Genomic DNA, 23,862 nt, shown 5'->3' with positions numbered 1-23,862 from the left:
TATCATCAAGGATTCAGTTCAAATCTTAAATCATCCTCCATTGCATCTGGATGTGCAAAACAGGTTCAGCCCTTGTCTGGCCCAAAGTTGCACCCTGTTTTGATTGGACTCCGAAAAATAACAAGAACAATAACAACCACCAAACATAATTGATATTAAGTAACAATATATATTATGGACATTAGTTTTGGTAAAGATATATATAATGGTTCTTCAAACAATACATTCTATATTTCTCCCATCACCCTAGGCAGAGGTTACATTCTATTTATGTTATTTACTCTCATGCATACACTCAGATTATCCACTTTATTCCCATATATACTGATAACATGACCTAAATAGTGGAGAAGATGCTGGAGAGACTTAAGGGAGACCTTAGACCACATATGCTCACTGACCTGCACAGATATGGAAGTAACTAGAAAGGTTAGCAACTATCCATTGAAACAAACTCAGAAAATATCCAATCAATGCCTTACCAAGAAGCTTTCTTTTCAGGCGTGCAAGCAGCATCTGTGGATCAACTTTGGTTTGTTTGTAGGCCTCGATCTTGTTCACCTCCTACAGAAAATGGTTTGACATGTATATGAATCTACTCTACTTTCCAACAACAACAAGAACAGCAACAAAAAATTAACTTTTATTTGCCTTTAACTTACAGGCAAATATATTTCTTGGTTTTCTGGACAGGCACCAACTTTTTTTCACATGAAAGGGTGATTTGGCAATTCTGACCGTTAGATAATGTAGAGAATGGTCTCGATTAGCCAAATGTAAAATTTCACACACAAATTTAATCATTTGACCTCACTTGTAATGGTTTATCCTTTCGTGGTTGTCCATGCATCCCCTTTGTACTCTCTGAACCATTTTGTAGTCATGAATTTTTTGCTGCTCCATTTTACCACTCGGCAAACTCTGTTTGAGCTGAAACTTAATATGAGAACAGGGGACATTGACCTGTCCACAAGATTTCGCCATGAGGCAAAAAGAAGTTGCCCTCCAGAAAACCATCTGGACAAACTTGTCCAGGAAAAAGAGACTTTAACTTATAACTCATTTCTGTCCAATATATTTGATTGGACAGATATATCACAGTATATTGCTGGTAAAACAAAAAATGCAGCAGCTCATGGATTAAAGGGTTCATCATGAATAAACTATAGAGTATAGACAATATTTAGTACAATGGACATAATGTACCTCAATCCATGCTGCTAGCTTTGGCCTGCCAGTGGTGATGTCATAATTCTTCAAGTCCAGTAGTAAAGGTTCAAATCTTTCGATAAACGGAGCATAGGCTATATCCACCTGTAATTCAAGTATTTCACCAACATATCAGTAATCAGAAGTTCAGAACACAATATAACAAAAGAAAGACCATAAAATCTGAACTGCTAATTGTATCCCTCATATTGCTAAAACTTCGAAGGCTCACACATGGCCTAGACAACACAAGCAAATACAATTGGCCTACTTCCATAGAGTCTAGAGAAACAAGCTAACTGAGGGAGGATGGGGTGGGGAAACAAACTTCATTGAGAATAACATATTTGACCAACATCTCAAGAAGTGTCGAATGAGTTGTAACCTATTTCTCCTAACCCTAGGTGATTCCAATGAGATGAAATCTTGGATAGGTAAAAAGGTAAAGTGACATCTATTGCAAATGCAAGTGAAAACCTCAAAAGAAACGTCACTTTTCCAATGGCCTAGGGCAAAATCATCAACATAAATAACATGACAATAAATATAGTTTTTTATTTGGGTGCATCTTGATGTAACCAAAGTGGTGAATTGAGAAGTTGTGACCTTCTTTTGATTACTCCTTGTCTTATTCCCAAAAATTCTTTAAGTGATGGGTAAAAATGGGTTTTCAAAATAATTTGAAAGTGACTTACCATTATGTCATTCTCAAGAGTTGTCATTGAAAGAAGAAGTGTGTTATAGTAAAAGGGCAAAAAAGTAAGGTACAACTTCTTCACCAACTTTGGTTACTACAAGATTTTCCCTTTAATTCTTCTTTTATTGAAATTTCACAAACAAATCTCTCCTATTGTGAGGAGGGAAAAAACTTGACTCTCCAATACGCCTTTTAGTCCCTTCTCTCTTTAGAACCCTGATAAGCTTTCTCCCATAACCATCGTTCACTTAAGCCCTTCACCGATGGTGATATTTTCCTCTTTTCCAACGCAGCAAAAAACGATATAAGTGGGCATGAAAGTTGCGAAAGGATCGTTTATTAAGTCAGGCTACAAAATCCTTTCTACACCTTAAGAGGTGCCAGCCAGAACGACCTTTTCATTTAATCTTCTTGATAGTTTAGAGTTAAAAAGTTTTAATCATGATGAGATGCAACCACATCAATTGTATTCAATTTAAAAGAAAATAACATTATAACAAATATGGAGAAAAAGAACATCATCTGGTCAATGAGATACTTAAGGAAGGAGCTGAGTTACCTCACTGAACTGGCCAAGGAAAAAAGGCCCATCATCAAATTTGGAAAGAGCTGTTTCCACGTAATCAAAAACAGCACCTGGTTCATGTTGATGCAAGTCAACCCATAATTATATCTGAGACAACATTGTGAATCCCCATACCACATACATTTTGTTATTAATTTAGATAAAATCCCTGAAAGTTTCAAGCTGTTGAATCTCACCAACATCAGCGTTAGGGTTTGCTTTAACTGAACCATACACAGTTCCAACAAAGGTGTCTGAGTAGGATAGCAATTCTTCTGCAAACTTTTTCTTTGCAGGATCCTACAGTTTCAGAGTACCCCCGTGTCAAAACTTTGTAACTACATAAGAAGATTTTTTTTTTTTTGGGGGGGGGGGGGGGATAAAGATTGTCGCCAAAACTATTCACATCTTACATCAGGAAGAAGGGCCGGCCCTTCAAAGTGGCTATCAATGTATTTAACCAAATCAAGACTCTCCCCTCTGATTTCATTATTGTGCTCCAGCGAAGGAACCTACGGAACAAGAAAAATCTAATGAGTTAACATGAAAGGGTAAGATGAATTCTGAAATGGGTTTTATTCTGTTCTTGCTGGAGAGTATGAGACTGAAACTAGGCATAACAAAAAAGAAAACAACAAACAAAAAACGAAAGACAAAAGACAAAAACAGAGAGTTTTAGACAATTCCTCCTTTGCAAAGTACTCTCACATATCACTTAAATTAAACAAGGAAGTTCTGGCTTGTTTATTTTGATTCATTTTGTCCTTTCCATGCAGGCCTTAATTTGCTTATTGCTTTGTTCATCATGCAAGAGCATTATCCTAACTTTTCTAGTAAATATTTCAGGAAAAAAACTAGTCCATCAAACCCTCTCCTCTCACAACCTTACCAAAATGATTGACAGACTCATAATGATTACATGGACAAGGAATATCACCTTGTTTTGGGGATAGACTTTCTCCTTGTACCAGGTAGGCCTATTATCCAGATCAACAGGAACCAACTTTATCTTGTCCTGCAAACCCTGCTCTCCAAAAAAGAAAAAAAAAAGTAATTAGTTTGAAATCCATTGTAACACCTAAATACACTATAACATTAAATTATTGGGGTTCCACGCAAAAACAACGATATATCGGATGTGAGTAGCCCATTGTGAAGGCTTATAAAGGCTTGGACACTCTCTCCTTAATGTCTACTTTTTAAAGATGAATTCTACTCGATACAAAAACAACAATCCTACATCGAATTTGAAGTGATCCGATGTGAAGGCATATAAGGGTTTGGACACCCTCTCCTTAATGGATAGCTTTTACGAAAGAATTATACCCGAGTCTCAACAAGTGGTATCAAAACCAGGATGTAGCCAAGGTGTGGCAACTCCGATTTGCAGCAAGTAATCAGTTGTGAAGGCATATAAAAACTTGGATACCCAATCCCTATCTTTAGTAGCTAACTTTTAAGGATGAATTCCATACAAAAGAAAGAACATCTACCTTAAAATTCCGAGCAATCCAAACACGTTGGGCATATGGGCATACATAAGCTGTGTATAACCTTCAAAACAGCACACGAAGAAGAGATTGATTGTCAGGTAAATCTCCAAGCCATAAAAATTCAGAAAAAAAAACTGACAAACAAGTGAAGGGTTGTACCAAATAGGAGGACATAAGCACAGCTTAGAATCAAATTAAAACAAACAGACAGATGAAACTGAATTTTAGTAAAACAAAATGGAATCTAACCTTGTTGTTCCATCGAAGAGAGTGGGGGGCTCCGAAGTAGGAGCCAGAGTAGGAGGCAGAACTTCCTGCGCACTTCAGGTCCGAAAAGGGGAAAAAATCACCATTAGCTTACCAATCATATAGAAGAAGCAGGAAAGAAAACCCCAGAAAGGAAAATGCACGAAATTCAGATAAACCCAGAAGCAGGAAAATAAGTAAGACCAATGACAACCCCCATAACTACAATGAAGAAAAACAAAATTGAGATTGGGAGATCTTACGCTGGAGCCATTGATGTTAATTCAGAGCTCTGGTTTCCTTCTTGGTTAAAGAGAACAAGGAGTAAAGAGTAAAGCTTCGAGTCAGGAACTCAGGAAAAATATATCGATTAAAGAGACGACGAGTCGACTCGTAAGGTAGATGTAGAACTGTAGGGGACGAACGGAGAGTGATACCTCTTTATCGATTTTAATTTGCTGCCTCAAATGTCATATTTCAGTTTCAGAATGCGTGACAACAGCAGTGACGAGCACAACAAAATGATGGTAGAGAACGAACGAGACTACCGAGGACTGGATCGGTCCAATCCGGTCCGGTCCGGTTCGATTTGGTTTTTAACTTTATATCATTGTTTCAGAAATCGGATATTGGACCAATATGGGCCAATTCTGATTAAGACACGGATTGGCCTGAATGGGGTTGAGAAGGCCGATTACCCCCCCCCCCCCTTAACAATCCACACAGAGAATGATTCACCGTGGGCTGGAGAGGGCATTGGGAGGGTATTTTGGGAAGATATTAAAATTTTATAAGGGTTTGTGAACCCTAGGATGGTTAGTGAATTGTCTTCCCTATTGGTAGATGAAAACTTTCTCCTTCTTCTTTTCCTCCTGGTGCTTCTTCGTCGTGTTGTTGCAAGTCTTACCCATTTGTTCCGCACTCCTCACCCCTGCCTCTTCCACTCCTCCCTGCCCCCTATATTTGATCGGCTTTGTCGTTTCAATATTACCCAAGCGGTGATAGTAGATTCAACCAATTTTGATATGGATTGTCGATACACTTTCTGAAGTGTATTTTCACATATTAAAAAACTATTTTTAGGGAGAATGTTCTCTGTGCCGCAGCGCAGCCTGCGCCCAGGTACATGGGCAGTCTGTGCAGGGGGGCAGGGTGGTCATTGCACCCACCCCCATGTGCCTGGGCACAGACTGCGCTGCGGCACAGAGAACAGCGCCCCTTTCTTTATAAGTCATCTTCAGCCTCCTGGTCTCAAGCATTCCTCTCTTAATTAATGTTTAAGGGTGCTCCTCCGGGTCTCGAGAAATTTGAGCACCCTTGCTACACTAAAGGTTCAAAAAATGGAACACTTGACTCAAGAGGGTAGTCTTTTTCTATCCTATAGTCAAAGACACGAACCTCCAACCGAATAGCAAGACCGATCCAATACCGATACTTAAAACCATGTTCCATCGAACCGTCAATTTTGCTGAACGTTGTGAACCAAATTCCAACCACCATAAACATGAAGGTTGGCTCGACCCGGTCTGTAACTTTTGTACAGAAAACACACACCGGTTACCCATTTGTGTGGTGTACCGGCATGAGCCACGTGAGTACATCAAAGATGTCTAAATTTGACTTTTATGATAATATAGGGATTTTCATAAATAAATAAAAAAAGATAATATAGGGATGATCGAATATGAACTAACATTATTACTAAACCTACCGCCTCCTTAGTTTTCTTTTCAACTCTTAATTTAACATATTCATGATGCATGATGACATGATTACCCTAGGGCAATTATGAACCTGGTTGAGATGAAGGCTATGTGCATGCATGATTTTCTTACTTGCAACAAACACTAATCCTGCTGTTAGGGATTAAGTTCCAGTGATACTTTGGGTTCATGGGTGTCACATTGGAACCTTAAATTTAAAATCAAATTATATATCGTCTATCTTGTATTGGATATTATCCCTTGTATAATCAATAATCATGAATTTAAAATAGAAAGAACGCTACCTGATCGCGAGGCCCACGTGGTCACGTGGCTCCTGTGTCTAGACACAGAAGCACATGAAAGTACTATGTTGCCCCATATATAGATAGACGAAAATCCCATCCAAGGTGATGCTTGTGCTTGCGTGCGCACTCTCCATTGGCCAGCGTGCACAAGCTCTAGAAGCCCAAGTAGCGATCTCTTTCCCATATTTGAATTAGGGGTACAAATTCAGTAGATGATAAAATAGATGATGTGGGGTGCAAGTTTGGCCCTGTAGGCCCGAACAGGGCTTGGGCTGAGATATTTGGCCCTGAGGGCAGGTCAGGACTAGAAATTTCTGATCCTGAGTCAGGGTTGAGGCCTTGGGCTAAGCCTAACCCAACCTGGCCCAACCCTGTTTTAAGTTATTCTATAAAATATATATTGATATAATATATATATTATAAACTTTAAATGTCACCCACATTTTGTTATATAATATATTATATATGAAGACAATAAGTGATATAATACATTTTATTATAGTGTTATTTTACGTAAAATTGATAATTTTCTCTCCGGCCATTCTAACCCATGCATTTCCTTCTCCCTCCGCATGATCAAGGCCAATCAAGGTCAGCCTGGCCCAACCCTGAGGGTGGGTCAGGGTTGGATTTTTCTGGCCCTAAGTCAGCATCGGGTTGGGCCTGGGCCCAGCTAAGGGGACTTAGGGTTAGGCTAGGGTTCTATAAAGCCCGGCTCAACCCGACCCAATTGCAGCCCTACTTCTTTCTACTACTCAACAGTTCAGATTTTGTACATAGCATGCCACATAGCAGAAATAGGAGGTAGATTTTGCATTGCTCAACCACTCCTGCACAAATAAGTTTTTGGGGTAAACAAGTGATCGATTTTGGTAAACAATAGCATAAACACGGAATTAGTATACAGTTGCACTCATTTTTACCATGTGGAAGCTTAGATGGGGCTAAATATGAACACTAATAAATATGTATTCAATGATCAGATTTACCACATCATTCTTTCCACGTGGCAAAACAGAGTAAATACCCGTGTACCAAACCGTTTACCTTTGTTGTATAGGTTTAGGCAACCAAAATACAATGTTATACATAATTGTTTATTTTTTAAGGAAGGGAAAAACTCATTTAAATGGTTTGGCTTATTAAAGTAGCTCATCTCATTGGGCCACGTGGGATGATGATAATGATGATTCTAACCACAGGATAATATAGTACATACCTTGGATTAGCCCGTGTCAAATTTCAGGGTTTGATTTAATCAAATATCCTCTCATATATTGACATGCATTCTTATATACGTCCATACACATATAATTTTCTGACCACTAATGTGTACTTTCTCATAGTCTTGTTTTTCAAAACTCTGGTTTGCCACTTGGCAAACTCTACTTGGACTGATATTTTACATATGGGAAGGGGACCTTCGGGTCTATCTGTTCACAATATTTGGGCCCTATCAATCTGCCGTATAGCGATATTTAAACTGCCTTGATAAATTCATCAAGGTGGGCCATTTCGATAAGCTTTGCCCTTTAAAGAAATATTGATAAATATAAAAACATTATATATTAATATATTTAGGTATATACTATTAAATTATAACCTATAATATTAGTAACTATTATTAAAATATAAATATCATTGCCGAATTCATATTTAATTACCACTCTAATGGTAATAGATATACAAATATGTTTCTTCTATCCAATTATCCGAATAAATATATAAATAAATGGATAAAAATCAAAACTGAGTCCAGATTTTTTACTGTCCCCATTGACATCCTAATTGGGCCAAAGAACAGTCGAAGCCCAAAATATGTCCCACTCTCTCTCTCTCTCTCTCTCTCTCTGTCTCATATGAATTGACCTCTTTGCTTACTTTCGATTGAAAACATTTTGTTGCTTCTCAATCTTCATTGGTACGTTCCCTCGTCAAGTGGCCCCTACGCCCAAACATAGGAGTACACAAAGTTACTATCTTATCCCCATGAAATAAAAAAATCTCATTCATATTGATACCCTTGCGTATTCTCTCATTCGCCCTGCATTAGTGCAAGGACCATACCACCAGGCTGTGATATCTTACCCATATTATAGACAAGGAAAAGCTTTATGTACCTACAACCCATCCCCTCTAGACAGTCATCTACTATACCCAAACACTTTTTAAGCCCATACCCAAATACAAGGATCATAAGTTTTCTCTGATCCACTTTTTAATACCCAAATACAATTTTGATGAGTTGGGTTTAGGCCTAAGGTTATGGGCTTTTCCTAGGCCTGGCCCATGATTTTAATGCAAGATGGGCCTAGGCCAACTCAACTGACCCATGTACTAGGTGCAATATATAGCAGCTTATGGGTGGTAAGCAGCAACAGATACAATTGAGGACCATCAAATATGACATTTGGCTAATGCTACAAATAACTAATTTATTCAGTGGTTAGGATCATAATAATCATCTTTAATTCCATTAACCGGCCAGCTGAGAGAGAGAGAGATGACATGGCATGGCTGTCCTTTTTAAAACCAAAATAATTTTTGCTTTTGTCATTTTATTAGGTTGTGGACTTAAGAGTTTATTCTTCATCCACCCTGTCCTCCTCTTTCCTACGTATATATTTTACTTTGATCGATCTGTCACCTTCTCTCTGTTTCTCTTCCCAATTTCCATGGAAGTTAGGTTATCTATCATACCATATATGCCTCTCTCTCTCTTTGACACACATGATCCACATGGTCTCTGCTGTGTCGCAAGATGTGCACCACACACCTGGGCAGTACAGCAGAGATTTTTTATTTATTATTAGATATATTAGTTTTAAAATGAAATATAATAACTCTGTTACACTTGTGTGTGCAGTCCCTCTTTGTTACCCCCATTGGGACAAGGATATAGGGACTTTATCCCACTAGTGTGGCCCACATGATCCTCAAATTCAAACTAAATGACTTGTCCTCTAACTATCATCCTATTGTGGATTGTAATTGATTGATACTAATTCCATTAATAGTTAGCGAATTGAGAGAACTGGAATTTTAAAATTGAGTAGCTTTCCTCAATGAAAGGAATGCATTATTTGTTAATAGATGAAAGCTCCCATTACTGAGATAGAGAGAGAAAACCTAGAGTGTTGATTGTTAGTAAAATAGTGGCATAGGAATCCCATACAACGGGATATATATGTTGTTATAAATTCAGAACCACAAATAAATACTTGTGTTTAATGGGTCCTTATCTATCATTTTATAGCGGTTCCTTCTAAGCGTCACTATACCTAATGAAATATAACGTTTCACTATTTGCCATTTGGGGCAGGCAATACATGGAGTTAGTCCATGTGATAAAGGATTTCACATACATCTCAATGGTCAAATTTTAGTCCAAAACAAGGAATATTTCTCTTAAATTACCAAAATACCATAAATGGAGATGAATATAAACTACAAATTGAAATTGTAATTTTAGCTACTTTTTCTATTCATTTTAAGCTGAAATTGTACCAATAAGATGTTTTTCTAATCCTCTATCACATGGATTAACCCATGTAATGCCACGTGTCAATTAGTGAAGCGTTATACTTCACTAGGCATAGTACCATGAAGAAAGCACTTTTTATTTATGTAATTGCTTATTTATCATAACAAATAAGATTAATCAAAACTAGTATATGATTTACTTCCTCAATGTCCATATGGTGGCTTAGATACTAAGTCTTTGTTTTATTTTTTCTCCTACCTAAAAAGAAGTTGGCTGAATTATTATTCTTTTTTTGTTTTGAAATGAAGGTGGGGAGACAATCCCAAGAACTTGCACCAGCTGAAACCCTTATCAATTGCGCGCACTAGTTGGCACCTTCAGTTGGATTGGATTTAAGTAAGGTCTATCTCAGTAAATCATTTCGAGTGTTTATTTGTCCAGATATTTTAGTTTCTATTTTTATATGAGAGAGAGAGAGAGAGAGAGAGAGAGAGAGAGAGAGAGAGAGCTTATTTATCCATTCAATAATAGATCATTATTGGCAATATAGTCTAAATTGTTTATTTGGCATGTTATTCTATTATTGGAGCTGGTGTGGGGTTTTTTTTTTTAGTGTAAGTTAAATTCATTAATCAATCTGAGTGTCTGAATGACACTTCATTAGGTGTATTTAGAACTTGACACCTTTTAATTGTCCTTTCTCTTATTTTCAAAAATTCTTTTAAATTAGATGTGTAAAAGGGTTTTGAAAATTATTTGAGAAAGTGATCTATAATTTATTAGTCTTGATGACAAGTAATTGGGCTAGAGAGAGACCTTGGAATATATTGTTGGATGTTAGATCTTTCGGTGTTATACATACTATTAGGTTAGGTAGAGATTCTAAATGAAGTGAACATTTTCTTCATGGCATTTTTGGATGCTTTGTACTTGTGATGAAATTGTTAACTTTTTTTTCGCTTCTTTTTTCATTTTCAATCTCTCTATATATATATAAAATATAAATAATAAATAAAAAAGGGGGCAATGTTTTCTACCTGGGAGCGGATGAGACCGGATCGTGTCCTTGTACAACTATCGTCCAAGGCCCTCCAAGGCCACTTTCATGGAATCCACTCATGTGGGTCCCACAGTGGATTCCATGTGAATGTCTCTAGAGAGCCATGGACGATATTTGTACAAGGACATGATTTGGGCTCGGAGCAGATGGGGGTGCAGGCTACACCTAGACACATGGGGTGGGACAAGATGGCCATTTCAGTCATTCAGGGAGGCGGGTCTATCATTTCGCCTAACCCCATGTGTCTGGGCACATCCTGTTCCCCCAATGTAGAGAGCATTTTCCCATAAAAAAATAAGATGGAATTTCCCTCATTCATTGTGGGGGCTTCAAATGCATGCGAGGATATCAAGAGGGTATTTTGAAAAATATACTAAAACTCTACAAAGATCTGTGAACCCTAGAACTAAAACATCACCAGTCACCACCCAATGGAAGAAAACTTATTGCTAAAAACATATTTTTACATTAAAAATTCTTTTATTTTTTTTATGAGAAAAAAGTTCTTCATTGCTAGTATCGTACTGTACACAATAAATAAAAGAAGAAGGAAAAGATCTAAGCAAGTGACTCTAGATCTGCTGCTCAAAAGTCCTACAGTTTCCTTATCAAAAAACAATCCCACAGCTTCGAAGTAAAAAAAAAAAAAACAACCTAACTACTACACGTACCCCTCCAAGTCTATTCTTCCTTTTCAAATGGTCATCAAATATCAATAAATAACTGGAAATGAAAAATGGAGAATGGACAGTTCCACAGCTCCAGCACCATTGGAGCTTTGGATGTGATTGGTTTGTTTGGTGATCTGGCATTCATTACCTACTGATTTGTTTTTATCCTCTTTTTCCTGTTTTCCCCCTAATTACTCCAACTGGTTTGTTTTGACACTTGGCACATTCACGGCCTTCGAAATGGAAAATTTTTCTGTCACCAGTGCTTACATAACAGAAAAGCATAACAATAATAATAAAACAAATTATAATTTAATAATAATAAGATAAATTTCTTACACTCATCTAATGGAAAATTATCTCCTCCACTTCCCAGCACGGCCTAGTTCCTCAGTTCCTCAGTTCCTCAGTTCCTCAGTTCTTCTAATAGGGGAGTGTTGGACTCCACTCGAGTAGAGTGTTTAGCAGGGGTAGGGTGATCATTCCATCCCCCCTTTAAGTCTAAAATTCAAATAATAATAGATAAAGTTTTTCTAACACCATGTTTTGCTACATGGAATGATAAAATGGTAATCTTGATCATATGGGTATCTAAAAAATTGCCTAGATTTGCCATGTATCAAATTTTAGACTTTTTTTTTTTTTTTTTGATAAAAATCAATAAATTTTTTTTTGGGTGGGGAAATCAATATTCATACTTAGATACAATCATATACCTACCCATTACTGACATATTCCTTTCTATTTTCAGTCACCCATCTTTTTAGAAATTTGTATTTAATAATAAAGTAGGATAAGCAATAAATAAAAACAATATCTCTCTTTTTTGTTTGTTTGAAAAGTGTGTGGATGGAATTTAGGGGTGTCAATTTGGTCTGACCAACCCGAATCTGCCTGAGTCCGAACAGGGCTTGCGTTGAGCTTTTCAGCCCATAGGGCGGGTTTGGACTGGAATTTTAAGCCCAAAACCAGTTATGGCTTAGCCTAGTCCAGCCCAACCTTATATATAATGTATATAAATAAATTATAAATATATACACTCATCACCCACACTCTTTATTGGTTAATCTATCCACAACATTCAAACTCTTTAAGAGTCTATGTTTTTTTTTTGTATATTATACCAGGGTTAACAATATTGTTTAAGAATCCTAAAAAAAAAACCTATTGTTTAAGAATGATAAGTGTTTCTACCTATTTTTTTAGCACATATAGGGACATAAATGGTAAAGTACAGGGCATCCAAGGTCAATCAGGCTAATCCGGCTTTGAAGTGGCAAAAATTAAGGGCTGACATGGTCAATCAGGGCCAACCCGACCCAGCCAATCCCAATCATGGTCAATTAGGGCCGGGCTGATAAATCCGAGCTCGACCTATGACTAGGCTAGGCTTGTGCCGAGTTAAGAGAACTTACGCTTGGGTTAGGGTTTTAAAAAACCTGGCCCAACCTAGGCCACTAAAACCCTTAGGTTGGAGGATTCAAAGAAATAACAATAGTATATCTCGGCAAAAGATTTTGTGCATTGTCACACACAAAACCATCGGATAAACCCCAATAGAAATACCAAAACCAGCCCTATTTTATCATTGATGGAAGGAATTAGGGATGTAAACGGATCGGATTCGGCTCGGATAGTGCTATATCCGCATCCGCATCCGATTAGCTATCGGACGGATTCGGATAGTGCTAAACGGATACGGATCGGATATTTTATCCGTTTACATGTAAATATAGCTTTTCGGATAGCAATAGCCTATCCGTATCCGCATCCGTTTAGCTTTCAGACGGATTCGGATAGTGCTAAACGGATACGGACATGGATTCGAAAACGGCTTTCGGCTCTTCATTTACACCCCTAGAAGGAATCTCTTATGTTGATTTTTTTTTTCTTTTTACTTTAATACATTTTTTTTCCAATGAGGGCAAATATTGTCATTGGGACTCCAATAATGTGCAAGACAATGGCGGCTCTTAATAATGTCATTAAGACAAATTATTTTTAAAATTATTTTAAAATCCTTTTTTCCCCTTAACTAAAGAACTTTTGAGAAGGGTAATATGAAAATCTGGATTGAATAAATATCTAGAAATTATTATAGATTGACCACGTGTCAAATTTCAGACTTAGATTCAACCATATACCCTCTCGTGTATTGATATATTTGCTTGTACCACTTGTGCACTCTCTTTTATCTAATTTTTTTTTTTTTTTGTGAATCTTTTATCTAAAACTTTATATAAGAGTAGGGGACAATCTTTGGATTCACCTGCCCATTAAATTAATTTTCCTGTAGATTTTCATAACCAATGGCAATTAATGATGAAATATCCCATTCTTTGAAGAGTTTAAGTTATTGTCAGCCAACCACCACATGGCGTGCCGTTGTTATTAACTCTTTATTATAATTTTGGATTAATCCTTTATTAATATTTCACACGAGGACCAAGTACTAGTCTACTAGATGCACAAAATCAATTTTATTTTTTTTAAATTTTTTTCTTAGGCTACTACCTAAATATAATTGGAGATTGAAAAATCAGACCAACCAATTCACAGTATGGCCATCTCTTAGATTATTCTGTCTTATCATCCCTTAGGTAAGAGTATGTCCCCTTAAATGGAAATTTGACATTTTCGCCTGTCTTCTACCTTGTGGATTTGAGCGTCGTTCGTACTAAAACAATATCTACCACACCTATCTTCTACTGCATCAATGATTTAGAGGGGGAACCCATAAAATATTGAGATGACAAGATGTAATAAAAATGAGGGAATTAGCTTTCCGTCCGAGAGTGTGGCCTATGCCAACACTCCTATGTGTCGATCTCTCTCCTCAAAACAAGGGGGTAGAGGTGTCTTTTCATATGGGGAGGAGGGAGATAGACTCATGGGAGTGCTGGCGTAGGCCACACTCCTAGAAAGAGAACTTTCTCCCTTAAAATGAGTTAAATAAATAATTGCTCCAGAAGTTTAAGATCAACATTGTATACGAAGAATATATATCAAACATTGCCTCAATAAACACTTGAAAATTTAAGACTTTATAGATCACTTGGTGAATGCACTCAATGGTTATGAACCCGGATCAGGATCGTCTCCAAGGAGCCTAGCACTCAGGGTGCTGCTATAGGGCATCCAGCGGCTGAGCTATGCCGCACACATCTCGGCGCATGCCTAGGGATGTGTGCGGCACAGCCCAACGGCTGGCAGCACCCTGGGCGTGCTGGGCTCCCTGGAGACGAGCTAAATTCTATGAACCCTCAATGAGCCTAATCAATCCCAAAGACAAAGAACTCCAATCTAATGATTTTGACCCAAAAGGAACAATCCTTATGAGGGCACCATCAGAACTCTCCATATCCATAACAGCTTTCTCTCAAACTTCCATCACTCATTTTATTTAAAAAAAATGGAAAGAAGGGAGGAAGAGAAAGAAAGAAATAAATATATATCTCATTACATCACTTTGAATATTATGTTATGGTCCCCATTTATTTATTTATTTATTTTGGTCATTTTGTGTTGTGGAATATTTAAAATGGCTTCCTATTTTACCTAAAACCAATGAAAGCATCTTAATTCTTTTATCTAAATTCAATTTAATATATAACTACAGTAAATTTAGGTCCATACTTCACAGGAAAACTGTGATTTAATTTCATTTCATGTCATATCATCTCATTTCATTTCATGTTGATGATAATGGACTTCCATAAACTGGGCCAGATGGTGGTCCAACTAGATGGGACCAGGATTTTCCTAATTTCTACTCTAATTAATCTATAATTTCATCTAAAATTGAAAGAAAGTTTTAAGTTATTTATGGATGGTGGTTGATGGTGCCCTACCACTCTTGTGAAGCCTATGGGTAACTCAAAATGGTATCTTCAGATCGGCACTAAAATTTTTGCCACATGGCAGGTGATGTGGCAATTTTAATCAGTGAGGTAATGGATAATTGTATAGATGTATTACAAACTAATAAGGTAGTAGAAAAACCAATGATTTACATGGCTCACCCAAGATGGACTGTGTCCACGACTAAATGATAAACCAAAGTTTCCACTATTTTGTAGAAGAAATTACAAATATTCACACACACACACACACACACACACACACACACACACACACACATACACACACGTCTCCTTACGAGATCACTCCTATATAGAGAAACCCTAATTCTCGGAATTGGGGAAATGAAATAGTACCTATATTAGATTGAAATCAGGCTTCACCAATAATAAGGTGACATGTCAAATTCCGACTAATATTCAATTATATACCCTTTCATGTAATGAGACACCTATGCATCATCTTGCACCCTTAGAGTTGTTTAATGATTAAAATTGCCACTTATTTTACTCGTATCGGGTTGAAATTTGTCTTGTGAAAAGTGGTCCTTGCTACCATCGCCCCTTCCCCAAAAGAAAACAAAAAAAAAAAACCCAAGATTTGCATCTACGGGAGGTTTATTATCGATAAAAATATAAAAATTTGTAAAAAAAAAAAAGAAATAAAATCAATTAGAAGAAAGATTTAAGTGATTAAGCTTAAAATATAATTAAGGCTTTAATCTGGATACAGGGGGTCAATGAGGCTTCGCATATTCTAGTATTCTGTCCCCTTATTCCTCTACTACATAACCTGGACATTTTAACCCCCATGTCCTGTTTCCTTTGAGGAAGATTAATATACTAATATATTTGGAAGAAAAGTTTCATATTAGGGTTCCCTCTCACATGATATGTTACTCCTTAACAACAAATCTGAATCAGATTGGGATGTGCCTAGAACCCATGACCCACTTTGGATCTTTGTCCCCTCCAGTTTCCTGTTCGGCCCAGTTCCCCCAGTGCCTGTAATAAGAGGGGTGGACCTCACTCGAGCAGAGTGGGAGAACTAGGTCGGGTAGGAAAGCTAATGTGTTAAAAAATAACAATTTAAGGCACTATATTTCATCAGGCAAAGGTTTCCCACGATGCAAGAGTAGAAACCGCACCAATGAAAAGGTAAGAGATGGATTCGCTCAGTAAAATGTCTCTATATTTTGTCTGAGGAGAAAGAGTGTGAGTGGTAACCTCACGGCTCATTGAGTCCGACATCGTGGGAATCTTTTTTTTTTTTCTTTCTAATTCATCAAATTAAATCATAATCTCTCATGGTTGTGTTAATGGCCCCCCTATAACAGATGGATAGCGTGAAATGTATAAAAAAGTTTAAATAAATTGGCTAAAATGTGATAATGAAAGCACGTGGGGTCTTTTTTTTAGGTGCATGCGCTGGGTTCTTTTATTAATAAAGGGAAAATCTTACTGTAATCAAGGTTGGTTACATCAAGATTGAAAATTTTCTTTTCTGGCATGCTAATACTATACATTATTTTTTTCTTTTCTGGCATTCTAATACTATACATTATTTTTTTCGATAAGGGTAATTACTGTCATTTCACATAAAAGCTGCATTAAATAACTTTCAATTATTTAAAAACTCATTTTTATCCTTACATTAAATAATTTTTAAGAATAAAACAAGGGACAAAAAAATATGATTCCAACCTGTTCATGCACCACTTTGGTGACAAGAAGTTATTCTCATTAATAATAAAGTCAAATGAAAACACGTGGAGACGTTTTTAGGATGCCACCTCATCTACCACGCGGATGGTTCTCAAATTTCACTAAGTTTTCTAAGACTTTTTTTTAGTTGACTTCTTGGAATAGTGACAAAATGTAGCTCTCAATTTTAATTATGAACTATGAATTAGGTATTAATTAAGGTGATATCTTAAGCTACACGTTGAAGTGAGAGTGTGATATTTATAGAAAGAAATTATAATAACTGTGAATTCAAAACAAACCAAATAAGGGAACCAGGTGAGAAAACCTAGTCAACCACGAGAATCTCTCAATGGTCGTTGGGTAAACAAATCACTTATACACTCAAAATCCCTTATAGGGGAGGGTTTACTATAAGGGCAGTGTATGAATGAATCTACACACTGCAACCAATGAGGAGTTGGAAATAGTATCATTTATATGGGTCTACATAGGGTCCACATAGTCAGAATAATAGAGAGAAATTTCAATGTGTATCCCGCTTTTTATTATATAAGGGTGGTGGTATAAAGGAATCTGTGCAAATCCAGTGTAGCAATATTTTTCAAATCCTTTATATATGGATTTTGGAATTATCATTCACTCTAGGTTTATATTTTCTTAGGAGGGGGTTCTCCACGATGTCAATATAGGGGGGAATCTTCCATGTCACACCAATAGTAGCGTTGAGAATAGTATTATTCACGTAGGTCTACATAATCAAGAAAAAAAAAACCCCTATGTGAGAGGGTGATAGTACACAATTCTATGCATATTGAGTGATTGAATTAGCTCTTCTTTTTTTTTTTTTTGGTGGGGTGGGGGGTTGCCCCATGGGACTTTGACTACAACTACTTGAAAGTGGGGCACTCTAGGCTACTAACCAACTGAGTAAATAGTTGTCTTCGACCGAGTTAGGTTGAGTCCAATCGATTATGATTAATTACGAACAATTTCAAATCCGAATCAAAAAAGAATGAGAGGTGTTAAGCTTTTCATCATCCTGGTGCCAAGCTATTTTTCCACAGGACCTCCCCTGCAATATCATCACTGCAGTAGAGTTTAACCACGAAGTTCAGGATAGATTGGTATGGTTCCTCTACACGCCTAGGACACCAGAACATCGAACCATGAACGATGAAAGGCTTAAGAGAAAAGCATATTGACTAGTGATTGTGAGGCCCCTGGAATCGATGGAGACCAATCCTATACCTGATGCCAAGGTTTAAAAGGAAAGTGCAAAAAGGGTAAGAAAATTTGGAGAAGGCCACATCAGATTTTGGCTTACGCGTCGAAGCCCTAGTGGCTTCTGATGCTTTAGAGTAAACCATTTATTAAGGGTCTCAGTAATCTAAACTAAATTAGTTGTTTTCTGATAATCTCACTCTAATAAACAAACATAGTTTGGTTGAATCTTTATAAAAGAATACATTAAAGGTCTAAATCTCAATTACCCACTTCATCATCTGCCCTGTAAATTATTCTTATTAACAATGGAAAGCATCTATCTATATATGAAAATTCTATAAAAACCCTTGAAGGCCAAACAACACTTCCCCCCCCTTTCTGAAAGACTGGAGTAGTAGCAGCAGTAGAGTTCCCAACAAAACCAAAATGTTGGCTAATTCTACTCCATTTCCAACCTTTGATTTATCAAGATTAGATCATGATCCCACAGCCCATAAACACAATAATGAAGCTTTCATGAGCTGCAATTACAAAGAACCAGAAACTTCAGAATCATTCCTTCAGTTTCCTTCTTCACAGCAACAGATGGATTTTGATGGTCCTCCTTCCAGTACCAAAAAATTAAGCCACAACGCAAGTGAACGCGATCGTCGAAAAAGATTGAATGATTTATACACAGATCTCCAATCTCTACTTCCAGAAACTGATAGAAAGGTATTTATTATTGATCATATTTTTAATTAATCAGTCTCTCCTCCTCTGTATATATAAGTTCTTGTCATTAATTAATTAAATTAATTAATGAAGTGTGTGGTTATTGCAGAAGAAATTGAGTATCCCAGCAACTGTTTCTTGTGCACTCATGTATATACCAGAATTGCAAAAACATGTCCAGAAGTTAACACAAAAGAAAGAAGAGATTTTATCAAGTATCTACAAGCAAGGAGATTCCATGAAACAGGGGAAAACTGCCGGTGGTGGTGGAGGTGGCGACCGAGTTTCTATGCCGAGTGTAGCGGCGAGTCAACTCGATGATAGGGAAGTTGTGATTCAGATTTGTGCATTGAAAGCCAAAACTATCCCTCTTTCTGAGGTTTTATTAGTTTTGGAAGAAGTTGGGATTTATGTCCTCAGTGCTTCAGCTATTACTTCTTATGGTGAAAGGGTTTTCTACAATCTCCATCTTCAGGTCAAAATTAATTCTTCTCTTCCTGTCATTAATTATTATTATTATTATTATTACCTTATTAAATTTTAATTCCAGTTGTTTTAATCTTATTTAAGCAAGCAACAAAGACATTTCATCCTTAAATCATTCAGTGTATACTGCTACTTCATAACCACCCTCACCCCTAAAAAAACATAAAATTTAAAAAAAAAAAAAAAACCCATCAATCCAATTAGTAGCTTGTAGGTTGGGTTAGGGTTGGTGATCTCAACCCAATTATAAACCTATTGAGTTTGAAAAACATTTCTAGATTTTTTAAGCTCTTACTTGGAATGAAAAGAACAAAGAACCCCCACCAGAGAGTGAAATAGAACATGAAACCTTAAGGTCCTACTAGTATCATGTTCCAAGAAGTATGTTCAATCTTGTCCTGAGGATTTAGTTTTTCTTCACACTGTAGGTGAAGAGCGATGATGATTGGATGTTATGATTTAAGGAAGAGTAGATGTCATCACTTAACTCTCAGCCCCTATTGTTTAAGGTCCAAAATACATTTCTCTAATCCAATCAAAGGGTCAGATTCCATGGATGAGAAGATTCTCTTTTCACTATATGGGTTAAAGAGAAACTGGGTCCATGATTAATTAGTCTAGATCTTACCATTGGAAACAAAACAACTTAGATTTCTAGGCCAGCAGGAGTCGCACGTCACATAATTCAAACCTGATTTGTTAAATAAAGTGGGATAGTTCACAAAATACCACTTAAAGATTGATACTATATCAAATATAATAAAAGTGGGTAAGCCCACAAAATATCATTGGGATCCCAACCTAATAGCTTAACCTCTTCCGTTGGGATCTATAAATAGTATTTTGTGATCTATTCTATTTTCTTTAATATGATATCAGAGCAATCGTCTAAGGACATGAATAAAACGATGTAAAACTATAACTTTATAATTCGTAATATCAATTTTATTTCTCTTTCATCTAATATTTCTTCCCTTCACTTGTGATTCAACAGGTGAAAGAAACTCAGAGATTGGAATGTGAGATGTTAAGTCAGAAGCTGAAGCTGATGTATCAGAACAGAGAAGAGTCGCAATCACCATATTTGAACACAAAACCAGAGCCAGAATTTTAGTCTTTGGGGAACATTTTAAAAAGAAAATGAAGTGGCTTAAACCAAATTTCTTGTAAAATAGTTTAGGGGTGCCATACTTTTGCCACGTGTTTCATGTTCATTGGATTATATAGGCTACTATTGAATAGGTCCCACCTCAAAGATTGCAGCCAAATGTTAGAATGATCAAGCAATCCATAGCCGTCCGATCTATAGTTTATTTTGGAGCTTTTCTCTAATATTTTTTTTTCCCCCTAACGATTGTGATCATATAATTAGGATTATAGATATATATGTTTATAACAAAGTCGATCTTTGGGTTGGGACCCATCTCATGGTCGGTGCAGATCTATTGCATTATACTCGTTTACCAGCAAGTGCTCTCTGTTGTCGTACGATTGGAATCTATATCAAAGAGGAGCTCCAGCACTTTGACGTCTAAGATTGTAAATTCAGTGTCTTGTGTATACTGTGTAACTTTCCTTTTTTTCAATATAAATTCTTCCTTTTGTATATTAACTCCCTAGTCCTTACATGAAGTTTCTCATTTTACAACCCCCCCCCCCCATCAAGGGAGGAGAGTTATCCTTGTATAGAGGATTATTTTTACAATGTGGCGGCACATACCCTTATAGGTTGTGCTTACTTTTATTTGAAAATAACAAAAGTGAATAGTTTTTTCTTTAAGAATGACAAGGAAATATTTTTTATATATTTATTTTATTAGCATTTAAATGAAATAAAACAGTTTATTGCAAAAGTGAAATTAAATAAAGAAAAAATGAGTGAACTTCACCCATAGAGAAGAGAACATCTTAAGTCATGACATCCGGCGTTTCAATGGAGATGGGAAAAAATAATTTTTAATTCGTACAATAGAGGTAGGAGTTAATGATAAAACTTACCTATCCAAGAAGGAGGGTAGTGCCTATTACGAGCAGGAAACTTAGGAATAATTATCACCTCCATTTCGCTGCCCGTTCCAATTTTCTCCAATTCCTCATATAGGAGTGGAAATGATCATCCTACCCCATCTTGGGCAGTGTGTTCGAGCAAGGGGTAGGGTGGTCATTTCCACTCCTATGTGAGGAATTGGAGGAAATTGGAGCAGACAACGAATTGGAGGAGATAATGATTCAAAAACTTTGGCTCAATTTCGATCCATGAATTCAAGATCAATGTTTGGCATTCATGAATCCTTCCAATTCCTCTAAATAAATTTATTTTCACTTTTACTGTACTACAAAAAAAAAGGATTAAATTTATTTTCACCCAAAAAAAATCCATATTGGGGTGGTTATGTGAAGTCCAATGGGATTGTATCCCAGTGCATATCAGTAATTAAGTGCGGTATTATCTGCTATATATGTGGCAAGTTAGGTGGGCCCAAATTTCAGTGTTAAACAGTAAATATAAATTAAATTAGACCCGTAAATATGACACATGACCAAAATATGGGTCCTTTTTCTCATTCAATGGTTTGGATTTTCCTAATTGGCATGTTGGAACTATCATTTTACATTAATTTTAATTTTAAAACCGTTTGATTAAATGGGACGGTTCTGGGATTGGCCCCTTGGACCGAAACTAGTAAATTTGAGAAAATATAGGTGTCACCATGGTGGTGACGTTTACTTAAATTTGCATTGCGTATTGGGCCAAGGATCAACATTGACCCAAAGCAAAACTCTTGGAGCCCACCTGGATTTGGGGCTGGAGTGGGCTTGCATTTTAGGGATGGTTTCCAGCCCCACGCCTGACCTATACTTGTGTTTGTAAGGCTATTTATTAGTTAGGTACTATCTAGCATAAGACCCACCAAGGCCTGGCCCGGCCCAACGTCCGCAATCAACTACAGATTATTGTTTTAGTGAAGTACACCAGAACGGTCCACATGTGCAATATGACTATATATATATATAGGGAAAATGTTCTCTATCTGGGAGTGTGGCCTACGCCAACACTCCCATTTGTCTATCTCTCTCCTCCCCATGTGAAAAGACACATCTGCCCCCTTGTTTTAAGGAGGAGAGAGATAGACACATGGGAGTGCTGGCGTAGGCCACACTCCCGTACAGAGAACTTTTTCCCATATATATATATATATAGTAATTGTTAATCTCTGTCCTTTATAGAACTTATTGAGATATATATATATATATATATATATATATATATATATATATAGTAATTGTTAATCTCTGTCCTTTATAGAACTTATTGAGAGAACACATCTGAATAACACGGGAAGTAGTTTTCTGTCCGAGAGTGTGGCCTACGCTAGCACTCCCATGTGTCTATCTCTCTCCTCCTCAAAACAAGGGGGCAAAAGTGTCTTTTCAAATGAGGAGGAGAGAGATAGACTCATGGGAGTGCTGGCATAGGCCACACTCCTGGACAGAGAACTTTCTCTCGAATAACACATACTACAATCTTTCAAACTAACAACTTCCCTTCCCTTTATAGCCACACAGGATGAATATATAACGAGGTAGAAAAGAGGAAGTTGTTTAAGAACATTGGAATCCAGTGGGAGGCTTCTTTCCGCAGGTGTTGAGAAGCAAATTGAGTGAAATTGGGATATTGAGGTTAAGACCCAATACATTACATTAGCTGTGATGGCAGTGCATAGACAAATTGTAGCTTCAAGGTAAGCAAGGCCCTGAATAAAAGGGTGCAGCATGGGGTGTTTGCAGGGGTTCCGACGAGCGCCGACAAGGCCTCCAAGCATTACACAAATCCCAATTTTCAAACTCTGTTGTTTTATTTAGGTATAATAAGCAGTATACCTAAAGGTATACACATAACCAACACATTCACAAAAACTGAAACAAGAACAAACCCCAAACTCAAAACACATAAAACCTACTCGGTAGGAACAGACACTACAAGGACCCCCTTATCAACTTCCATACTGTACTCATTCAGGTTCACCATGTTCTCCGAAAACGAAACGGTGGTTACATACTTTCTGCCCAGCATCCCGGACTCACCTTCAACAATGAAGGTGTTTCCTCTCACGATCACTTTGGCCTCAAATAGTCCTGGCATGGGGATAAAAATTATAATCCCCTTTTCCCATGTCTTTATGGGACTATAAATGTCTGAGAGAGTTTTGATGACAACGGTTCGATCATCGGCGGTATTGAAAACGTCAAATCACTCTGCCAAAATATATATATATATATATTTTAAATAGGGATTATTATATAATTATGAACGTATTTAATCGAAATACAATATAAAACTTCCTTCTACAGCGTTGTCGTAACAATGAAGATGATGACCGGCTGCCCAATCAAAGCCGGGAGAGGGAGGAGTCTCAAGCACTACATCATCACC

At 37.0% G+C, this 23,862-nt stretch overlaps 2 protein-coding genes across 3 annotated transcripts; one reads left to right on the top strand and one right to left on the bottom strand.

Moving 5' to 3' along the window:
• Nucleotides 1–212: 212 nt before the first annotated feature.
• On the bottom strand, nt 213–4,567 carry LOC122648737 (protein IN2-1 homolog B-like). 2 transcript variants are annotated; one of them, XM_043841961.1, is made up of 10 exons: nt 4,474–4,567; nt 4,214–4,285; nt 3,965–4,025; nt 3,409–3,495; nt 2,885–2,983; nt 2,669–2,771; nt 2,466–2,542; nt 1,207–1,314; nt 478–564; nt 213–396 (listed from the first exon to the last, which is right to left on the bottom strand). In XM_043841961.1, the coding sequence occupies exons 1-10, from the start codon at nt 4,482–4,484 to the stop codon at nt 394–396; spliced, it is 708 nt and encodes a 235-aa protein (XP_043697896.1). In that variant the 5' UTR covers nt 4,485–4,567; the 3' UTR covers nt 213–393. The 2 variants fall into 2 exon arrangements, with proteins under 2 accessions (XP_043697896.1, XP_043697895.1); XM_043841960.1 differs by having other exon boundaries at nt 213–401; nt 483–564.
• A 14,074-nt stretch (nt 4,568–18,641) lies between these two features.
• LOC122648880 (transcription factor ORG2-like) lies at nt 18,642–20,563 on the top strand. The gene is made up of 3 exons (XM_043842173.1): nt 18,642–18,941; nt 19,051–19,416; nt 20,422–20,563. Exons 1-3 carry the CDS (start codon nt 18,654–18,656, stop codon nt 20,539–20,541), a joined length of 774 nt encoding a protein of 257 aa, XP_043698108.1. The 5' UTR covers nt 18,642–18,653; the 3' UTR covers nt 20,542–20,563.
• The last annotated feature ends 3,299 nt before the right edge of the window (nt 20,564–23,862 follow it).

Source organism: Telopea speciosissima, chromosome 1 (genome assembly GCF_018873765.1).
Source record: "Telopea speciosissima isolate NSW1024214 ecotype Mountain lineage chromosome 1, Tspe_v1, whole genome shotgun sequence".
Taxonomy (NCBI): Eukaryota; Viridiplantae; Streptophyta; class Magnoliopsida; order Proteales; family Proteaceae; genus Telopea; species Telopea speciosissima.
Note: the sequence above shows the minus strand (reverse complement) of the source record. Positions and strands in the feature narration are given on the sequence as shown.

What these genes read in the sequence shown, in the direction of transcription:
- LOC122648737 (XM_043841961.1), bottom strand. An exon ending in CTCTTCGATGGAACAACAAG is followed by an intron (nt 4,026 to 4,213) that starts GTTAGATTCCAT and finishes GCTGTTTTGAAG; the next exon opens with GTTATACACAGCTTATGTAT. An exon ending in GGATTGCTCGGAATTTTAAG is followed by an intron (nt 3,496 to 3,964) that starts GTAGATGTTCTT and finishes TTTGGAGAGCAG; the next exon opens with GGTTTGCAGGACAAGATAAA.
- LOC122648880 (XM_043842173.1), top strand. Translation starts at nt 18,654, where the DNA reads ATGTTGGCTAATTCTACTCCATTTCCAACCTTTGATTTATCAAGATTA. An exon ending in TTCCAGAAACTGATAGAAAG is followed by an intron (nt 18,942 to 19,050) that starts GTATTTATTATT and finishes TGGTTATTGCAG; the next exon opens with AAGAAATTGAGTATCCCAGC. An exon ending in TCTACAATCTCCATCTTCAG is followed by an intron (nt 19,417 to 20,421) that starts GTCAAAATTAAT and finishes GTGATTCAACAG; the next exon opens with GTGAAAGAAACTCAGAGATT.